This window comes from Ruditapes philippinarum, unplaced genomic scaffold (assembly GCF_026571515.1).
Source record: "Ruditapes philippinarum isolate M1 unplaced genomic scaffold, ASM2657151v2 ctg5376_1_1_1_1, whole genome shotgun sequence".
Lineage (NCBI taxonomy): Eukaryota > Metazoa > Mollusca > Bivalvia > Venerida > Veneridae > Ruditapes > Ruditapes philippinarum.
Genome location: NW_026857840.1, coordinates 37,555 through 55,431, shown reverse-complemented (window position 1 = coordinate 55,431; position 17,877 = coordinate 37,555). Strand labels below are relative to the sequence as shown.

Sequence of the window (17,877 nt, the reverse complement as noted above, 5' to 3'; positions counted from 1 at the left end):
AATAAAGAGATGCCGTGTTCAAAATTAAAGAAAGAAAAAACAAAAACAACACGAAAATAATGTTTAATTGGTATAAAAGGCTTGTATTTTCTGCATGTTTGTTGTTTATGTAGAAAAACGAGTGAATGTACTTAAACATCCACCGCATTCTCCAGACTCGTCACCCTGTGTTTTTTTTTCTCGTTCCTAGACTGGCAGGCCATCGCTTCCAGAGTAGAAAGGGACATGGGTCGACCATTTTTTGGTTATTGAAAGGTAAACATATGGCGGACTATGTTGAAGCACTTAAAAATAAGATAAAATGTCTGAAATGGTGTATTTCTGATTGAGGGAGTTGAAAAAGAAAAGCAATGCATTGAAAGCATTCTTTTTTATATCTTGTCCTTTTTTCCCTTCTCATTTTAAATCGTCCCTCCGTCACCCCTATTAAAGCATCGTGTTATATTGTCTTTTTTCCCTCCGTCACCCCTATTGAAGCATCATGTTATATATTGTTTTTGTTTTTTTTCTCCGTTACCCCTATTGAAGCATCGTATTATATTGTCTTTTTCCCTCCATCACCCCGTATTGAAACATTGTGTTATATTTGCTTTTTTCCCTCCGTCATCCCTATTGAAGCATCGTGTTATATATTGTGCTTTTTTCCCTTCCGTCACCCCTATTTTTTATGAAGCATTGTTTTATATTATCATTTTCCCTTCCGTCACCCCTTTTGAAGCATCGTGTTATTTTGTCTTCTTGTTTCCTTTAATTCTAATGTTTTGATTGAAAGACGTTACCCAATTTAAGCAAGCAGTATTTCATCTAGAAGTGTATTATATAAAGTCATGTTATTTCATGTGTCGATGCGAGCAAATTTTCTTTTAAAACTTCTAACTCATATCTTTGGTTGTATTCATCTTTATTTTCATCTTTAAGGATTTCATCCGTTACTTTGTCTGGTTTCCCCCCTTCTTTCAAGTCAACAGAAATTGTTATGTCATCGTTCTTTTTGTCGTTTCTGTGTAAGAGATACGGAATGAAACCAAAAAATGCGGAAACTGCAATCGAAATACCTGAAATAGTTAGAGACATTTAACCTACTTGTTCGTAAGAAAAACTTGGTGCATATCAAATTCAAAAGTTGATTCTCTTCAGAGACTATTTTTAAAACCATTTGAATTAAAACTGGGCGAGTATTTTGTAAAATTTCTTTAATTTGAGTTAAAAATGAATTAAAAAACTCTTTCCCTTTTATGGAAAACTAACTATTAAAAAAGATTAAATTTGATTTAAAAAGAATGGGTTTTTTTTTTAAAGGTAAATCCCTTTTTCCTGTTGGGGCCTCGGACCCCAACAAAATCGAAAAACGAAAAACGCGTTAAAAATAAATATAAAACCCGATGGTGAAAAGTCGAAAAAACGAGATACTTTTTTAAAGTACGTTTGTGAAAAGTCAAAATAACAAACACGATGGCAAACGCGATAAAAATTTTTTTTTATGTTGTGTCGCCCCCTTTTTTTTTTTTAAAAAAGAGGGAAATTTTATTAATTAAATAAAAGTCTACCGCGAGGATAAAAACATATGAAAAAGGGACTTCCTAACAGCTTTTTAAACTGAAAACTCATAAATTAAAAAATATTTTTTCACTGAACAAATAAAAACAAATATTACCGCCCGTGAATATCATTTCCATATTTTCAGTATAAAAAATTATTTCCAAATGCAGTGAAACATATTTACTCCATATTTTCAATGATGTCTTGCCGAATAACTTTCTTCTAAATTGAGCCGATAGACAAAATTAAAGGGGAAGTGTTTTAGTTTTCATAAGGTAAAAAAAAAAACAAAATTATAAAAGAACAAAATTCAACTTTTTTTCAATTAAAAAATTTATTTTTCAAGTGGGAAATACAAATTATAAATATTTCCTGGGGGGTAGAACCCTAAATATTCCATTCCCACTGATTAAAATAAACCCCTATGTATAATAAAAAAAATAAAACCTCCAAAAAAGGCTCATAAAATGATAACAGATAAATAAAGTTTAATACATTTCAGAATAAAAATTTTTTTAAACTTAAAACCATAAAAGACTTCACCTGCTAAGATTGGTCCAACTATGCCACCTGCCCCACAGCCACAAAGCTCGATACCTAGTGCAGACGAGATGTGCCCAACGCCGACAAATGTGAAATTAATCGGAGTGATTGTAATATATGGACATCCGAAAAATAGTCCGAACACAATTGCGAATGCTATTTGCCCAGTTAAACTTGCAGTATATAACGGAATCATCGCAGAAATTATTGCAATAATTGTCAAACTTCCTACATATAGAGATATTTCGTTGACTTGTCTAAAATTTGCTATGAAACCTGTCACAATACGGCCAAATATTGACGATAACCCACAAATGGATAAAATATACGACGCCTTGCATTTCGCTCGATCCTTGTCGTATGCAAAACAGGTAAATATACAAAATGATGGTACATCCCGAAACCATATGCAAACATACTAAGCGTATAACACAGAACAACTTTTCGTTATTAAGATTTTTAAATACATAGATAGAATCCGCCTCTTTCAAACCCCGTTTATTTGTTTCTGCTTTTGCGCACGTGGCGTGAGTGAATTTCTCTAGACTAGATGGACGCGCTATCATTCCGCAGACTATAAACTGAGCGGAAAACACATGCAAGTGCAACAAAAAATCCAAAACTGCCATAATTGTTTTTCCCAGTCCATGATATGATTGGTGGAACGCCAACATTCCTGCTCCTATACCGAAAACGAAATTCCCTGGGCGATATTTCTGTATTTTTTGAAAATGGAATTAGGTGCAATCATACTTGCTGTCCATCCGCTAGCTCCACCAAGACCTGAAATATATGTAAAATATTGAATAACTGATTTGTGGGATGAAATCATGTTGGCAAATTATGCGTTAGGTGTTGTTTTATAAGGCATCCCCTAGTTTCTGTTTCAAATGTGTTATATATATTATATTATTATTAAACAGCTTGAAAGAAATCTGACTTTTTAAAAATGTAGGAAAAATCTATCTATCAAATTACTTGGAACTTTACCAAATTTCCATATTCTTGGGTACGAGTCCACAGACTTTTTATTTTTCCCAAAATTGAAAGAACCATGCGAGAGTACGTTTGCGGTTTTAAAACAACCTGGAAACAGCCCTTATTCAATGAATAAACTTTTGTTTCTTTTCAATGGGAGCAGACGATTCCCATAGGTGGATTCCGTCATTGAAAAAAGGGGTCTATATTACCCCAAAAAAACGTAATGAATATTTTTAATAAAACGGAAAATAAAATTTCTCACTTATTGTTGGGTTGACCCTTTAATTCATTAAGAAAAAAGTTGTTGGCTTATATGCGTCTGTTTTATTTCTTTTGATGCAGACACAACTTAAGGGAAGTTCTAATGTACATTTCATTTTTTTATTGATTTTTACATATTGTAGCAGAAAAAAACTCAAACATAAATTACCGAATCAATCTCACCTGCAATTACCCCAAAGGTCAAGACAGACAGACTAATGTTTGGAGCAAATGCTGTGGACAGAAACCCGATTGTATAAAGCAGGCCACCTGTCATCATTGCGGTTCGAACACTAAAATGGTCGATAAGTGCGCTGGAGAGTGGAGCTGTAATAAACAAAGTTCCATTAGCCAATCATATGAGCCGCGTCATGACAAACCAACATAATGGGTTTGCGACCAGCATGGATCCAGACCAGCCTGCGCATCCGCGCAGTCTGATCAGAATCCATGCAGTTCGCTATCAGTTTCTCTACTTGTTATACGGTTTGTAAGCGAACATCATTGATCCTGAATCAAAGAAACTTTTTTGGGCCGCCGGGGGATTTTAGGCCCCCCCAAGGCCTGGTCTGGATCCATGCTGGCGTCACAAAACCAGATTATATATATATATATATATATATATATATATATATATATATATAATTATATATATATATATATAGTATATTATAATAATGATTTTTAATCATAACATTTGGTCTCATTACATATAAATACATAGCAATAACATCAAACAATTGATAAGCAATGTATTTCTGTGACAATTTCGATATCAATGTATGTAAAGAAACCCTACCTGCAAATTTGATATTGATGTATGTAGATAATCCTACTGCTAAATTTGATATCGATGTATGTAGATAAACCTACCTGCTTAATTTGATATTGATGAATGTAGATAAACCTACCTGCTAAATATGATATTGATGTATGTAGATAAACCTACCTGCTAAATATGATATTGATGAATGTAGATAAACCTACCTGCTAAATTTGATATCGATGTATGTAGATAAACCTACCTGCTAAATTTGATATCGATGAATGTAGATAAAAATACTTGCTAATTTGATATTGATGTAAGTAGATAAACTACCTGCTTTATTTGATATCGATGTATGTAGATAAACCTACCTGCTAAAATTTGATATCGATGTAATATAGATAAACATACCTGCTAAATTTGATATCGATGTATGTAGATAAACCTACCTGCTAAAATTGATATCGATGTATGTGTAGATAAACCTACCTGCTAAATTTGATATCGATGTATGTAGATAAACATACGAACCTGCTAAATTTGATATCGAGCCATGTAGATTAACATACGCTTAATTTGATATCGATGTATGTAGATAAACTTTTACGAACCTGCTAAATTTGATATCGATGTATGGACAGCTCCTACCCATGCAGTTGTAGTCTGAGTTTCGTTATATTTCTCGAGTAAAATGTTGTGTACCAGTCCCACTGTATAATTCGTGCCACCGATAACAGACAATGCCACAAAAATAGCAACCATTACAATCCAAGACCATGTCGAGTCGAGATCGGGAAATTCCGCCATATTTCGGCTGCTATTACGTCACCAGTCTGCTGTAACTAAATTAAACAAAGTATAAATAAGGTATTGTTTTTAACGTTTTTTTTATTTAATACGTATTTTTGATTGATTAGGGAAATTTCCACTCTTTTTTTATGTGATATTTAATAATTGTTTTCTACCCCACAAAATAATGTGAAAAAAAATTTATGATTAAAAAAAGAACCAAACCCGGGGTATAAAAATTTCATATTACTAGTGTAAATCTCGGGTTTAAAAATTTTGGGGACATCATGGGGGTATTTCTGCCCCCGATAACAATACTAGGAAATTTAATTAAGAGGTTAACAAAATTCATTTTTTAGTTAACCCCCCTTAATTAATAGTTGTTTATTTTATTGGTAACAGAAAATTTGCACCATATCAATAATTAAAAATTTTTTAAGGGGAAAACCGTTACCAAAAAATGTATTCGGAATTTAATTCGTAAGTCTTAATTGTGTTTCTAAAAGTTGAAACGTGAATTCGTGAATTCTGTATATCTTATTCGTGAGTTCATGCATTTGAATTTGTGAATTTGTGAAGATGAACTCCAGAATTTAAGAATTTGAAATGTCACTGCCGGTCTTTCGTTTAATTGCGCGTTATTTTACTTCATAACATATTGTTTTTCTGTGTTGTTTTGCTTGCTTGCTGCTGCTGTTGCTGTTGTTATTGTTATTGTTGTTTATTTTCTCAATGATTAAAGGCCAAACTGCACATCATGACCTGTCATGCATAAGACTTTTTTTGTAAGTTGAAAAATGTTCATCTCGTCATGTTTGTGAAGAAGACGAGCCAACAAACATAATCATTTTAATGGGATTGGTTCAATATAAAGTCACGCAGCAAACAGTTTAAGCAGCAGTTACTTACCTTGATCAGTAAAGATAAATTATACATGTATGGACTTGTATTTGTTTGATTGACTGATTAATCTGGCACGACCATATTGATTTTTACTTGCCTGACGTGTTAAAGCTGCACGCCTCCAGTTGAGCCAAACTATCTCAAGAAAATCAATATTGAGAAAAATGTACAAAGATGTTAAGAAAGGTAAAGACATTCAAAATCCGAGTTGAATTTTGCATATTTTGTGTAGTTAAAGACTGATTTTGCAGTATTTTATTGCCATATCTCTACTACGTTACTAACGCAGTAAACGCTGTTTTTGCATTTGTTGACCATAATTTGGTTATTTTCTTGAATTGTACATGTCGATTACAATATGTAAATTGCATAATTTTGTTCACCTGACAATATACAAAATCTTCAATCTATCCAAAATTTTCATGACAATTAACATGAATCTGGAGGCGTGCTGCTTTAATTAAGGATAACGTTAATGATGCGTGGCACAGTTTTATATAGAACGTAAATTGTTGCTTCTGACTAAAGATGGGTGATGATGCGAGCGTAACGAATATTACATGTATTATACTTGTTCGCGTATACATTAATTTTTCTTCACAAACATTTAGTATCGAACCGAATGTTATTGGTTTTTCATAAATTTAGCTTTGGATTGTATTTGACATCGGCTAAATGCAACTTTGAATATCATCGCGTAATTTAGCACTCAACCATCAAAATTGCACGCGGAAAAATGATCCTATCCCAATTCTAAATGTTTTCCTATTTAAATTTTGTACACCCCACCCATCCACTTGCTGTGGTGAGGCGTATAATTACTTATTGATCAATATAACTATTAATCTACCTATTGGATTTTTTCGTTTTGATTCGGCGTAATCTATAAATCACAATATGATCAGACTAGTGTCGAATATTCACACTTAATACGTCACCAAAATATATGTACAACAAATAAATTAAAAATGTACTTCATTATATAATAAATTATATAAAATGATTTTTATAATTTACACTGCACAGACCAATGTACAACCATATTTACATCCTTGGATACTACATCATATTATAAAATATTGATGTCTGACTGTTATCCTTATAACATCATAAGTGTTACCTGCTACACACATTAATATACTTACATATTTAAATCACTATAGCACAATAAACATGAATTTTTAGAATAAATTGTATCCTCTCATTTTTTTAGGTTATAATTCCTCGATGATGTTCTTTTAAAGATATATGTTTATACTCACAATATTAAAAACATTAGCATACTTTTCCCCCATGTATTCAAGCATAAAACATATCTTTACATACACCGTGAAATACACAGACTTATAATCGTTTTTGCCGCGTGCGATGAAGGCATTAAACAGGCATTCAACTAAGTGGGTGATAAAGATAATTACAAAAGCATAATTCAGAGAGCCGGAGAAAACCCCCCTCCCCACCGGTGCGTTCTGAGGACTATTACCGCGTAATGGCACTTAAAGCAGGTAATATCACGAATCAAGGTTCCTCGTGATTCTTTTGCAAAGTAGCTTATTGTTTATATATACTTGTACTTTGTCCTTGAAATGCCATTAATTCTCATGCGTTTGGTTATACTTGCATAAAATGTAGAGGCATTAACTAAAAAAACAAGCATAATATAGATTATTATTTTCTGGCATTGTATTTTAGGGCATTAACTTTAAGGGCATGAACTATAGAGAGCATTAAATCTATGGTCATTAGATGTAAGGTTAGAATATCTAATGGCATGACATATAGAGGAGCATGATTAAAGAGAATGTTTTTCTAAGCATAAAAAGGGAGCATAAAATCGAGGAGCATAAATTAGGTCTAGAAACATCAAATCTAGAAGTATAAATTCTATGAACGTTACATCAAGGATTGGAGCATATAGAGGTGTAATATCTCAGAGCATAAAATCTAGGAGCATAAATTCTACGGAAATTACACCAAGGAGCAGAAAAATCCAAAAAAAATCATCAAATCGAGGAGCAGACAATTGAGGAGCATAACATCTAGGAGCATCAATAATTCTGAGAGCATTATACCAAGGAGCAGGCAATCTAAAGGCATTATATCTAGGAGTTTAAGTTCTAGATGCATTGAAGATTTAGATGTATAGAGTCTAGAATTAAATATGGGAGTATTTAAACCAGGGACATATAATGTAAGAACAAAAGCCAGAATAATTCATTCTTAGGGTAATTAATTAAGCAGCATATAACATTGTGATATAAAATCCTGGAGCGTAAAATCTAAAGAATAAAATTTGAGGAATTAGATAAAGGGGCATTGAACTCTTGGGACATTAAACCTAGAGACATAAATGATATAACTCTTTCAAAAACACATAAAATGAAACATGATGCATAAAATAAAAAGCTATGTATATCGCAACGGGCACCGAGCTATGACGGCTATAAAACCGTAAAACATATGTTATATATGTGTCCATAGTGTATTACATATATTTTAATGACTTGTTTATCTCGAGTAAAATCAAGTAAACTTGTTATTATAAAATGTGTATAAACTACAATGATCTCAAGTGTAACGCTTCAAACACATACATTTATTTATTATGTATGGCAAAATATGTGTGCTATAGCAGAATTGTGCAGCAGGAAAATTAATATAATTACAATAGTACACGCGATATAAAATTTTCAACGTCTTACCATATTTATTAACAATATCAAAATTAAACAATGGATACACCCAATCGACATGTTTTCATATGTCATAAGCGGTTTGGACACGCAACTAACCAACTACAGTGTGGCAATACCACGTGACATTGACGTCATTTTCGGCATCATTTCCAAGACAAATATTGCTCGATTCGGAAAAGAAAATAGCCGTAAATATTTTATTTCTGTACCAATTTCTTTGGGATATGCACGAGTCTACGGGGAAAAATATAAGCTTTCCACAGAATGTTGGATCTTTGTCAGTTTATAAGCCGTTTTATCAAACACTTTGCATAACCTTGGAAATTGCTTGTATTAGAACGGACTTCAGTTGCAAGCTATTTCGTTTTCTGGCGTTATTTGGTCTATGCCATGATTAAAAAGTCAGGTTTACATCAACCGGGGGTACAGAAGGCACAATCCTACCTTAATATGTTTATATGTTTATTATTTATGGCGTAAATCTTGCCTTTTTCTTCAATTGTCAATTCTGGCACCAGTTCCAAGTCGAAAAAAAGACTACAGTTTAAAGCAGATTTTATAATCCGTTGCAAATGCAAAGAAACATGCCTTCCGTTCTCTTTCTATAATTATGTTAACCATGAAAACATTTTATTTACTATACAATTTACATAAACACAAATGAATATTTAAATGATTTTTACTCGCTGCGCTATAAGTGATTTTAAAAGTCGTAAAATTGTGGTCTGTATTTGTAAAGAAATTGATTTGCTCTTTTCACGATAATGATTGTGAAAAATCTATTAGTGTCATGTGTAGCAATACGAAACGTGGAATATTCAAAATAGAGAGAAAACAGAAACCCTAAATATCGCCCAAAACGGCAAAATTGAAAAAGTTGCAGGCTCGGTTTGACTTAGATAGCCTGTACAATGAACGTGCACATTCAGGATCACTTCCATTTGTATGCTGTGAAAAGGGTTACGCCTCAACGCGGCAATTTTAAAGTCAAAGGTTATTCTTTTGTAAAGAGTTATTTCATAAACATGTATATACTATATACTTGGTAAAGAACCTGTATGACAGATTCAGCTTTTTAACACAGTGGCACTCGTTGATAAAAAAAAATTTTACATCCTGGTTTTATACCCACGGTAACCGTTTTTCGTGAACTGGATATAACTTCGTTCACTTAAGAACACTAAACACTATTTATTTTATTATTGAATTTATTTCTGTTGATAAACTGCATATCTGACAAATTAAGTTAATTATATCAGTCAACCCAGCTTTATCAGAGAGGTCACCAATACACATTGTAAAGAGAGGAAGGGGTTTGAAAACATTTAATAGAGTAGAATGTTTTAACAATAATGTCTCTTTCAACTGAATAAAATCGATAGGGCTATTTGGGACTATTTCTTATCGATGTGGTCATTGGCTGTAAATGCATGGATTATTGCACGTGGCATGACCTGCAGATGTCCTCAATAGGATTTTTGTAGCATTTTAAGATTTAAAAAAAGGACCACATATTAAAATCTAAAATATGATAAACATAATGCAAATGCCAAATAAGTGAATTATCTGATAATGTAAATAAACAAGTAAGTCATTTGACAGTTGAAGGATAAAAAATGAATATACTCTTCAAATGTAATCGTAATTTTACTTAGCTTATGTTAGCTATCAATTATTCAATGGACGCATCAGTGTCATATGGACCCCAGTCATAGAGCTTGCCGATGTGCTATTTCAGATGTTAATGTAAATATTTATATAATTATTGATAATCATTGTTATTTCCGTCTTTTTGAATGTTTTGTTTCAAGAAATTTGACTGTGAGCGAGGGCTGTTGGTTTGTAAAATCATTTATCTGTTTACTATTTTCTACTTTGTTTACTCCACATGGCGTCCATTCTCGTTCTTTATTGGCGACTCATGGCTATTTTGGGCCTTTTTGATAAATAGAGAATCATAAGTAATGCAACTAAGTAACAATACTATCAGGTTTACACGGCAATGTTCCAAGTTATATGTAATGATATTTAAAAATTTAAAATTGTTCTACACAAGGAACAAAATCTGACTGATGATGAAAGTGCTAGCATAAAATGTCAACGTCATGTTAATGCGCGTGACAATTAGATTCATGACTTTAATACCGATACATGATACATGTGCATAGTACTTCAAATTGTGATTTCGTTTATCAAACTCTATAGAAATTTATTATACGGTAATTCCATAAAAAATATATACCTTTTAAAAGTCTCTCTTTTGAGGACAGAAGAACCTATTCGCCACATTCACGAGTGTGACCAGTGTTTGTCAGTTACTTTTTACAAAAAATAGACTGAAAAATTACCTTAAGCTTTACAACACTCGCGTTAAAGTGTAACCCTTTACGTAGCATACAAAAGTTTTTTTTTTATTTTAACTCTTTCTCTCACTGAGAACACATATATTTCTTATCAATTTCGCCAGTGTGAAATAGAATAAAACATACTTTACTATATAGGATAAGATGAGCAATACTTTAAACATCTTTAAAACGAAACCAAAATATTATTTTTCGACAGGACTTAATCTACGTGACGTGCACTATTGCGATACAAGTAAGGTGTTATTGCTTTAAGGAACAATCAGTTTTTCACAATCTCTCTGTGAAAGATCAACAGTGAAAAACTCATTATAACTTGTAGAAAGAGATCGGTAGGCATATTGCTTCGCATTTGCAACGGATTCTAAAATCTGCTTTAAACTGTAGTCCTTTTTTTCGACTTGGAACTGGTGCCAGAATTGACAATTGAAGAAAAATGTAAGATTTATGTCATTCATAATAAAAATATGAACATATTTAGGTAGAGTTTTGCCTTCCGTACTCCCGGTTGATGTAAACCTGACTTTTTAATCATGACATAGACCAAATAACGTCAGAAAACGAAATAGCTTGCAACTGAAGTCCGTTCTAATACAAGCAACTTCCAAGGTTATGCAAAGTGTTTGATAAAACGGCTTATAAACTGACGAAGATCCAGCATTCTGTGGAAAGCTTATATTTTTCCCCGTAGACTCGTGCATATCCCAAAGAAATTGGTACAGAAATAAAATATTTACGGCTATTTTCTTTTCCGAATCGAGCAATATTTGTCTTGGAAATGATGCCGAAAATGACGTCAATGTCACGTGGTATTGCCACACTGAACTACGGGGTCGTATAACAATTTTGTTTTTCTCAGTGTTAAAGCAATATGCCTCCAACTTTCTCACCTTTTTTCCCTCTGTGTTTTTTTAATGAATTTTAAAAGTAAAAATATTGTGAAGTGAACAAAGAAAATAATTTAAACATTGCAAGCGGCACTTACATTACACGTCAATAACTGCAAAGAGCTCAAAACATGCAAAAATAGCTCTTACAGCGTTAGTCACGCAGTAGAAATATGGTGATGAATACTACAAAATCATTAATGGTGAATACAATACTATGACATGAATCTTGAATCATTTTTACTATTCTTAAAATCTTAGTACACTTTTCTTAAGTTTGCTTTCTTGAAATATTTGGACTCATATGGAGGCATGCAGCTTTAATCAATCATATATAGGGGAACACGCGTAATAAAATGAATCCTCATAACCAAAACATCATGTTGAAACAAGTTAATTACACCAACGTTTTATTGCTACGATTCACATTTGTTGGAGAGTTCTTTATTATGGTAAAATGCTTTGTGTAATAATAAATAACTAACCGGAGATAACCGGTTATATATCTGTTCGAATTTTTTGCGCACTTGTGATGGAAAATAATAACGTCAAGAAGCAGTATAATATTTTTTTGTATATCCATTCGGAACACTTCGGCAATTAGCACAATAATCTCACCCATTCGGAACACCCGGGCATTTATTCCTTATCCGAATATTGATGGAAGGGTCCGGAAGATGCGATTGCATCCCATCGTACGCCGAAGTTTAACGGAAAGAGCCGAAAAATTATTACAAAACATCTCGTCTGCTATGATTATGACAGTTATTTACAAAGGAAAATTATAATTTATGGTCTTATAGGTGACCATTAGAGTAATCAGCCAGTCCGGCATTCTTTTCTTTTAACTCATCTAAGGAAACGTTAATTAAATTCATTAGGCGCAACTATATATACTCAACATCACTAATTCCGAGTCATCACTTATTTCACGGTAATGGAATATTTTCAAGAGACCAGTGTTAAAATTGGTCAGAATTGACATAATAAAATTATTTTATTCAAACACCCAAACAACAAAGTTTTTGTGCCTATAGATTTTTACGTAAAACAGAACAACATTTAACAAACTTCTGCAAAAGGCAACAATAGTCCATTAAATTTGTGCATTCGTCTGAAACAATCATCATTTTCTAAATGTTCTTGTTTGTTGAAAAAATGAATTTTGAGTTACAATGTAAAGATACTTTTAATATTTAAAATTATGCAAAATGACATGTAGAAATTGTAACTGAAACATGAAAAAACTGAAATTAAACACCATTACCGCGATTTACATGATGACATACTGTTTTCAAAATGGCCGACATATGGTCTACGTCTGGCTCATTTAAACTGATTTTGACTAACTATATTGTATTTTCCTTGTGTCATACGGCAGAAAATACCTATATAAAACAGCTTATGACAATTTTTGTACCATATGTTTCATGTGTTGTTTTCTTTCTTGCTTCAAAGCGTTAAGTACCGTGAACTAAGAGGACCAAGGTATACATGTAATTGACAAAAACGTATCCTTCTAAACAGAAAAGGTACATGTTTATACCAATGTCTATTTTAGTCATTATACCCATACTACGCTCAATATCCTAAATGGACGCTTTATATCATTAAAAAAATAGTGTTCATCATTCAATCCGGACTAAAGCATTCATCGTTTTTAGGGAAAAAATCAAAATAAGTACGAGCATTTTCTGAATTGCTTACAACGCAGACCATGATCAGACATCTGGGTTATTTGTTTATTTTTTTGTAATAATTGAATTCACAGGCTACTGTAGTACCCAATTTTTAAAAATAAATTTCGTTTCATGAAAATTCAAAGGGCCACCATAATCAGTTTATAATAGTTGTTGTATTGCATTAATTTGTCCATGAATTTAGAACGATATCAAAAGGTATGCGGCTCCATATAAAACGCCAGATCGAGCCAATCTGTGATCCGCTTTCCGTAATAAAGAACATGTTATATTGATAACTTCGAATAATTTGAGCCACGTCACGACAAAACCAACATAATGGGTTTGCGACCAGCATGGATCCAGACCAGCCTGCGCATCCGCGCAGTCTGATCAGGATCCATGCTGTTCGCTTACAAACCCTATAACAAGTAGCGAAACTGGTAGCGATCAGCATGGATCCTGATCAGACTGCGCGGAAGCGCAGGCTGGTCTGGATCCATGCTGGTCGCAAACACATTATGTTGGTATTGTCGTGACGCGGCTCATTTATTTCAACATCACAATCTATCATCAGATGATATATTAAGAAACTCATCGTGAAATAAATTTTATTTAGAAAAAGATCTTTATTGCAAAACTTCATTGCAAATGGGGCCTTTCAAAAGAAGTGTCATGTAATAATTCACTGTCCGATAATTTTCGAAATAACTCAGCATTCTTTCTTTCTTCATTAGCATAATTTAGCATAAGTTTACATGGTATAACAAAATCATAAATAAACTATATAAAATATACTTTTATAAAAAATCTCAACAGTAAACACAAGTTGTACTATACTTCTTGTGTATTATAGGCCTGAATTTCAGTGTACTTCATTGTACAGCTATTTATAAAATGTAGAATAGGCATTTCCTCTAGTGTACAATAGCCTGTATTTTCAGTGCACTATTGGAGTTATTTCCAGCTATTTATAAAAGTACAAAAGGCATTAATTACCTCTATCCTACAATGGGGTGTATTTTCAATGCCCTATTGGAGTTATTTCCAGCTATTTATAAAAGTACAAAAGGCATTAATTACTTCTAGTCTACAATGGACTGTATTTTCAGTGCACTATAGGAGTTATTTCCAGCTATTTATAAAAGTACAAAAGGCATTCTTATTACCTCTTGTCTACAATGGGCTGTATTTTCAGTGCACTATTGGAGTTATTTCCAGCTATTTATAAGAGTACAAGAGGCATTTTTATTACCTCTTGTCTACAATGGGATGTATTTTCAGTGCACTATAGGAGTTATTTCCAGCTATTTATAAAAGTACAAAAGGCATTTTTATTACCTCTTGTCTACAATGGAATGTATTTTCAGTGCACTATAGGAGTTATTTCCAGCTATTTATAAAAGTACAAAAGGCATTTTTATTACCTCTTGTCTACAATGGGCTGTATTTTCAGTGCACTATTGGAGTTATTTCCAGCTATTTATAAGAGTACAAGAGGCATTAATTACCTCTATTCTACAATGGACTGTATTTTCAGTGCACTATTGGAGTTATTTCCAGCTATTTATAAAAGTACAAAAGGCATTTGTTACCTCTAGTCTACAATGGGCTGTATTTTCAGTGCACTATTGGAGTTATTTCCAGCTACTTATAAAAGTACAAAGGCATTAATTACCTCTAGTCTACAATGGGCTGTATTTTCATTGCACTATTGGAGTTATTTCCAGCTATTTATAAAAGTACAAAAGGCATTTATTACCTCTAGTCTACAATGGGCTGTATTTTCAGTTAAGTATGGTTGTTATTTCCAGCTATTAATAAAAGTACAAAAGGCATTTATTACCTCTAGTCTACAATGGGTTGTATTTTCAGTGCACTATTGGAGTTATTTCCAGCTATTTATAAGAGTACAAGAGGCATTAATTACCTCTATTCTACAATGGACTGTATTTTCAGTGCACTATTGGAGTTATTTACAGCTATTTATAAAAGTACAAAAGGCATTTGTTACCTCTAGTCTACAATGGGATGTATTTTCAGTGCACTATTGGAGTTATTTCCAGCTACTTATAAAAGTACAAAAGGCATTAATTACCTCTAGTCTACAATGGGCTGTATTTTCATTGCACTATTGGAGTTATTTCCAGCTATTTATAAAAGTACAAAAGGCATTTATTACCTCTAGTCTACAATGGGCTGTTTTTTTTTCTCAGTTAAGTATGGTTGCTATTTCCAGCTATGAATAAAAGTACAAAAGGCATTTATTACCTCTAGTCTACAATGGGTTGTATTTTCAGTGCACTATTGGAGTTATTTCCTGCAATTTATAAAAGTACAAAAGGCATTAATTACCTCTAGTCTACAATGGGCTGTATTTTCATTGCACTATTGGAGTTATTTCCAGCTATTTATAAAAGTACAAAAGGCATTTATTACCTCTAGTCTACAATGGGTTGTTTTTTTTTTCTCAGTTAAGTATGGTTGCTATTTCCATCTATGAATAAAAGTACAAAAGGCATTTATTGCCTCTAGTCTACAATGGGTTAATTGTATTTTCAGTGTACTATTTCCAGCAATTTATAAAAGTACAAAAGGCATGGTGCAACGGGCTGTATTTTCTGTGCATTATTGGCGTTTTTACAGCTGCTTATCAAAGTAAAAAAGACATTAATTACATCTAGTGTTCAATGGGATGTATTTTCAGTGCAATTTTGGTGTTATTGCCATTTTACTGTGGTCGGAATTTCCATTGTTTTAATTGTACTTTGATATTGGGTTTCTCTTGAGATACTAGTCTATTATTATTCAATAGTTTTTGTAAAAACAAATCATTATTTAAAATATAAGAGGAATTCTTTAAATATTAGGAACAATTATTCTCTTGTTAATATATTAAGTCTTCAAGCCACTGGTTTTAATCTCTTTCTGTTTTATATGTATAATATTAACGAGTTTCTATGTAGTATGCTATGTTTTCAACATGACAAATGAATCACAAGTCCCGCCAATCGTATCTTCTCCGTCCTTTCCGTTAAACTTCGGCTAACATTTTCTCGGCCATTTTCGTCGAACTTCGGATATAATTGATAATAGCCGAGATTTTCCGATTGAAGGTATCGAGGTATTCCTCAACTGCATTCGCAACTTTTCTGATTATAATGAATATTTGTCGAGGTGTTCCAATTGCCTCTAGAGTAATAATGTGTTATAGATAGTAATGATAGTAATAAAATGAAAAACACTTTCCGGGAGCTAAATTTAAACTTCCGTTTATCATAATTGCTACATGGTATGTGCTCTTAAGTAGATGGATATTGATGCAATCTTGACATTATGTTTAAAATACATCATATGTTAATGTTTTTTTCTAGTTTCAACTAAGCGACACAGCTCGTGTTATTTTGTACACGTGCGGCGTACTCCAGCGTTCTATGGGAAATGTCATTTCCTGTATATTATGGGTACTATTTCTAGTGTACTAAGAACATTGATTTTTAAGTTACTTACAATATTATCTCAATGCACTAAAATCATTATTTCTAGTGTACTGATGCACTGATGTACTTTGGCCATTTGTTCCCAGTGTTATTTGTGCATTGCTTCCATTGAAGCGTGTCATTTTTTCCCAAGTGTACTTTGTACATTATTTCCAATGTACAATAGCCAAATTTCTCGAATGTTCTTTGTAAATTATTTCCCCTTGTTTGATTATAATTATGATTATATATATAAATTATATATATATATATACTTGTATAAATGAGTTGAATCTCTTACCTTAATAATAGTGCAGTGCTTTCAAGTTTACCATATAACATCCGTCCTAGAATACCAGATTCACTCCAATTATGATTTTTGTTTGTTTATATTTTTCTTTCATATTTTTGTCACTTCCTTTTAAGTTACTGATTTACTTTCCTGGGTTTTCATGAATCATTTTAAGTATGCTACTTGTATATTGGATTGATATATCCATGTATCAATCAATAAATTCACAGACATGTGTTAATATTTATATCGGAAAAACGTATATACATAACACTGTTATTCGATATTCAGCATGCGGATATTTTTTTCTATAACAGTGAATATAACTTTGTATTCGTTTTAAAGTCATTTGCATGAATGAGTATAGTAAAAAATGTTATTTGGAGCACAACAGTCTGTGACGGTATCGACCAAGAGATGCTTAGTCATGCGTATCGAATTAGGTTAATGTATAGCGCAGCTTTCAAAGCGGTGGCTCGATTGTACAAGTACTGATAGGTTTTCCAATTGTGCAAAAAATAAAATTATAAAGGGAAGTAATCATGTTACTTTCCGAGTCCAAATGTTGCAGAAAAAATCTCGGATGATTTACAACTTCAAGTTTGATTTTTGATTTCTACATGTGATTTTGCGATGATGTGAACATGTGATGATAGTCTGGGACCTATGGTGGCTGATTTGGAACACTTTTGTGCGTCG

At 32.6% G+C, this 17,877-nt stretch overlaps 2 protein-coding genes across 5 annotated transcripts; both read right to left on the bottom strand.

Annotated features, from left to right (window-relative positions):
- Positions 1-409: 409 nt before the first annotated feature.
- On the bottom strand, positions 410-2,648 carry LOC132751193 (uncharacterized). Its single transcript, XM_060741331.1, has 3 exons — positions 2,550-2,648; positions 2,083-2,500; positions 410-1,055 (listed from the first exon to the last, which is right to left on the bottom strand). The coding sequence occupies exons 1-3, from the start codon at positions 2,646-2,648 to the stop codon at positions 826-828; spliced, it is 747 nt and encodes a 248-aa protein (XP_060597314.1). The 3' UTR covers positions 410-825.
- An 81-nt stretch (positions 2,649-2,729) lies between these two features.
- Positions 2,730-17,520, bottom strand: LOC132751205 (monocarboxylate transporter 9-like). 4 transcript variants are annotated; one of them, XM_060741344.1, is made up of 4 exons: positions 17,188-17,520; positions 4,702-4,932; positions 3,508-3,651; positions 2,730-2,865 (listed from the first exon to the last, which is right to left on the bottom strand). In XM_060741344.1, the coding sequence occupies exons 2-4, from the start codon at positions 4,895-4,897 to the stop codon at positions 2,765-2,767; spliced, it is 441 nt and encodes a 146-aa protein (XP_060597327.1). In that variant the 5' UTR covers positions 4,898-4,932; positions 17,188-17,520; the 3' UTR covers positions 2,730-2,764. The 4 variants fall into 4 exon arrangements, with proteins under 4 accessions (XP_060597327.1, XP_060597326.1, XP_060597329.1 ...); XM_060741343.1 differs by lacking the exon at positions 17,188-17,520 and adding an exon at positions 7,045-7,259; XM_060741346.1 differs by lacking the exon at positions 17,188-17,520 and adding an exon at positions 6,928-7,059 and having other exon boundaries at positions 4,702-4,926.
- Between the last annotated feature and the right edge of the window lie 357 nt (positions 17,521-17,877).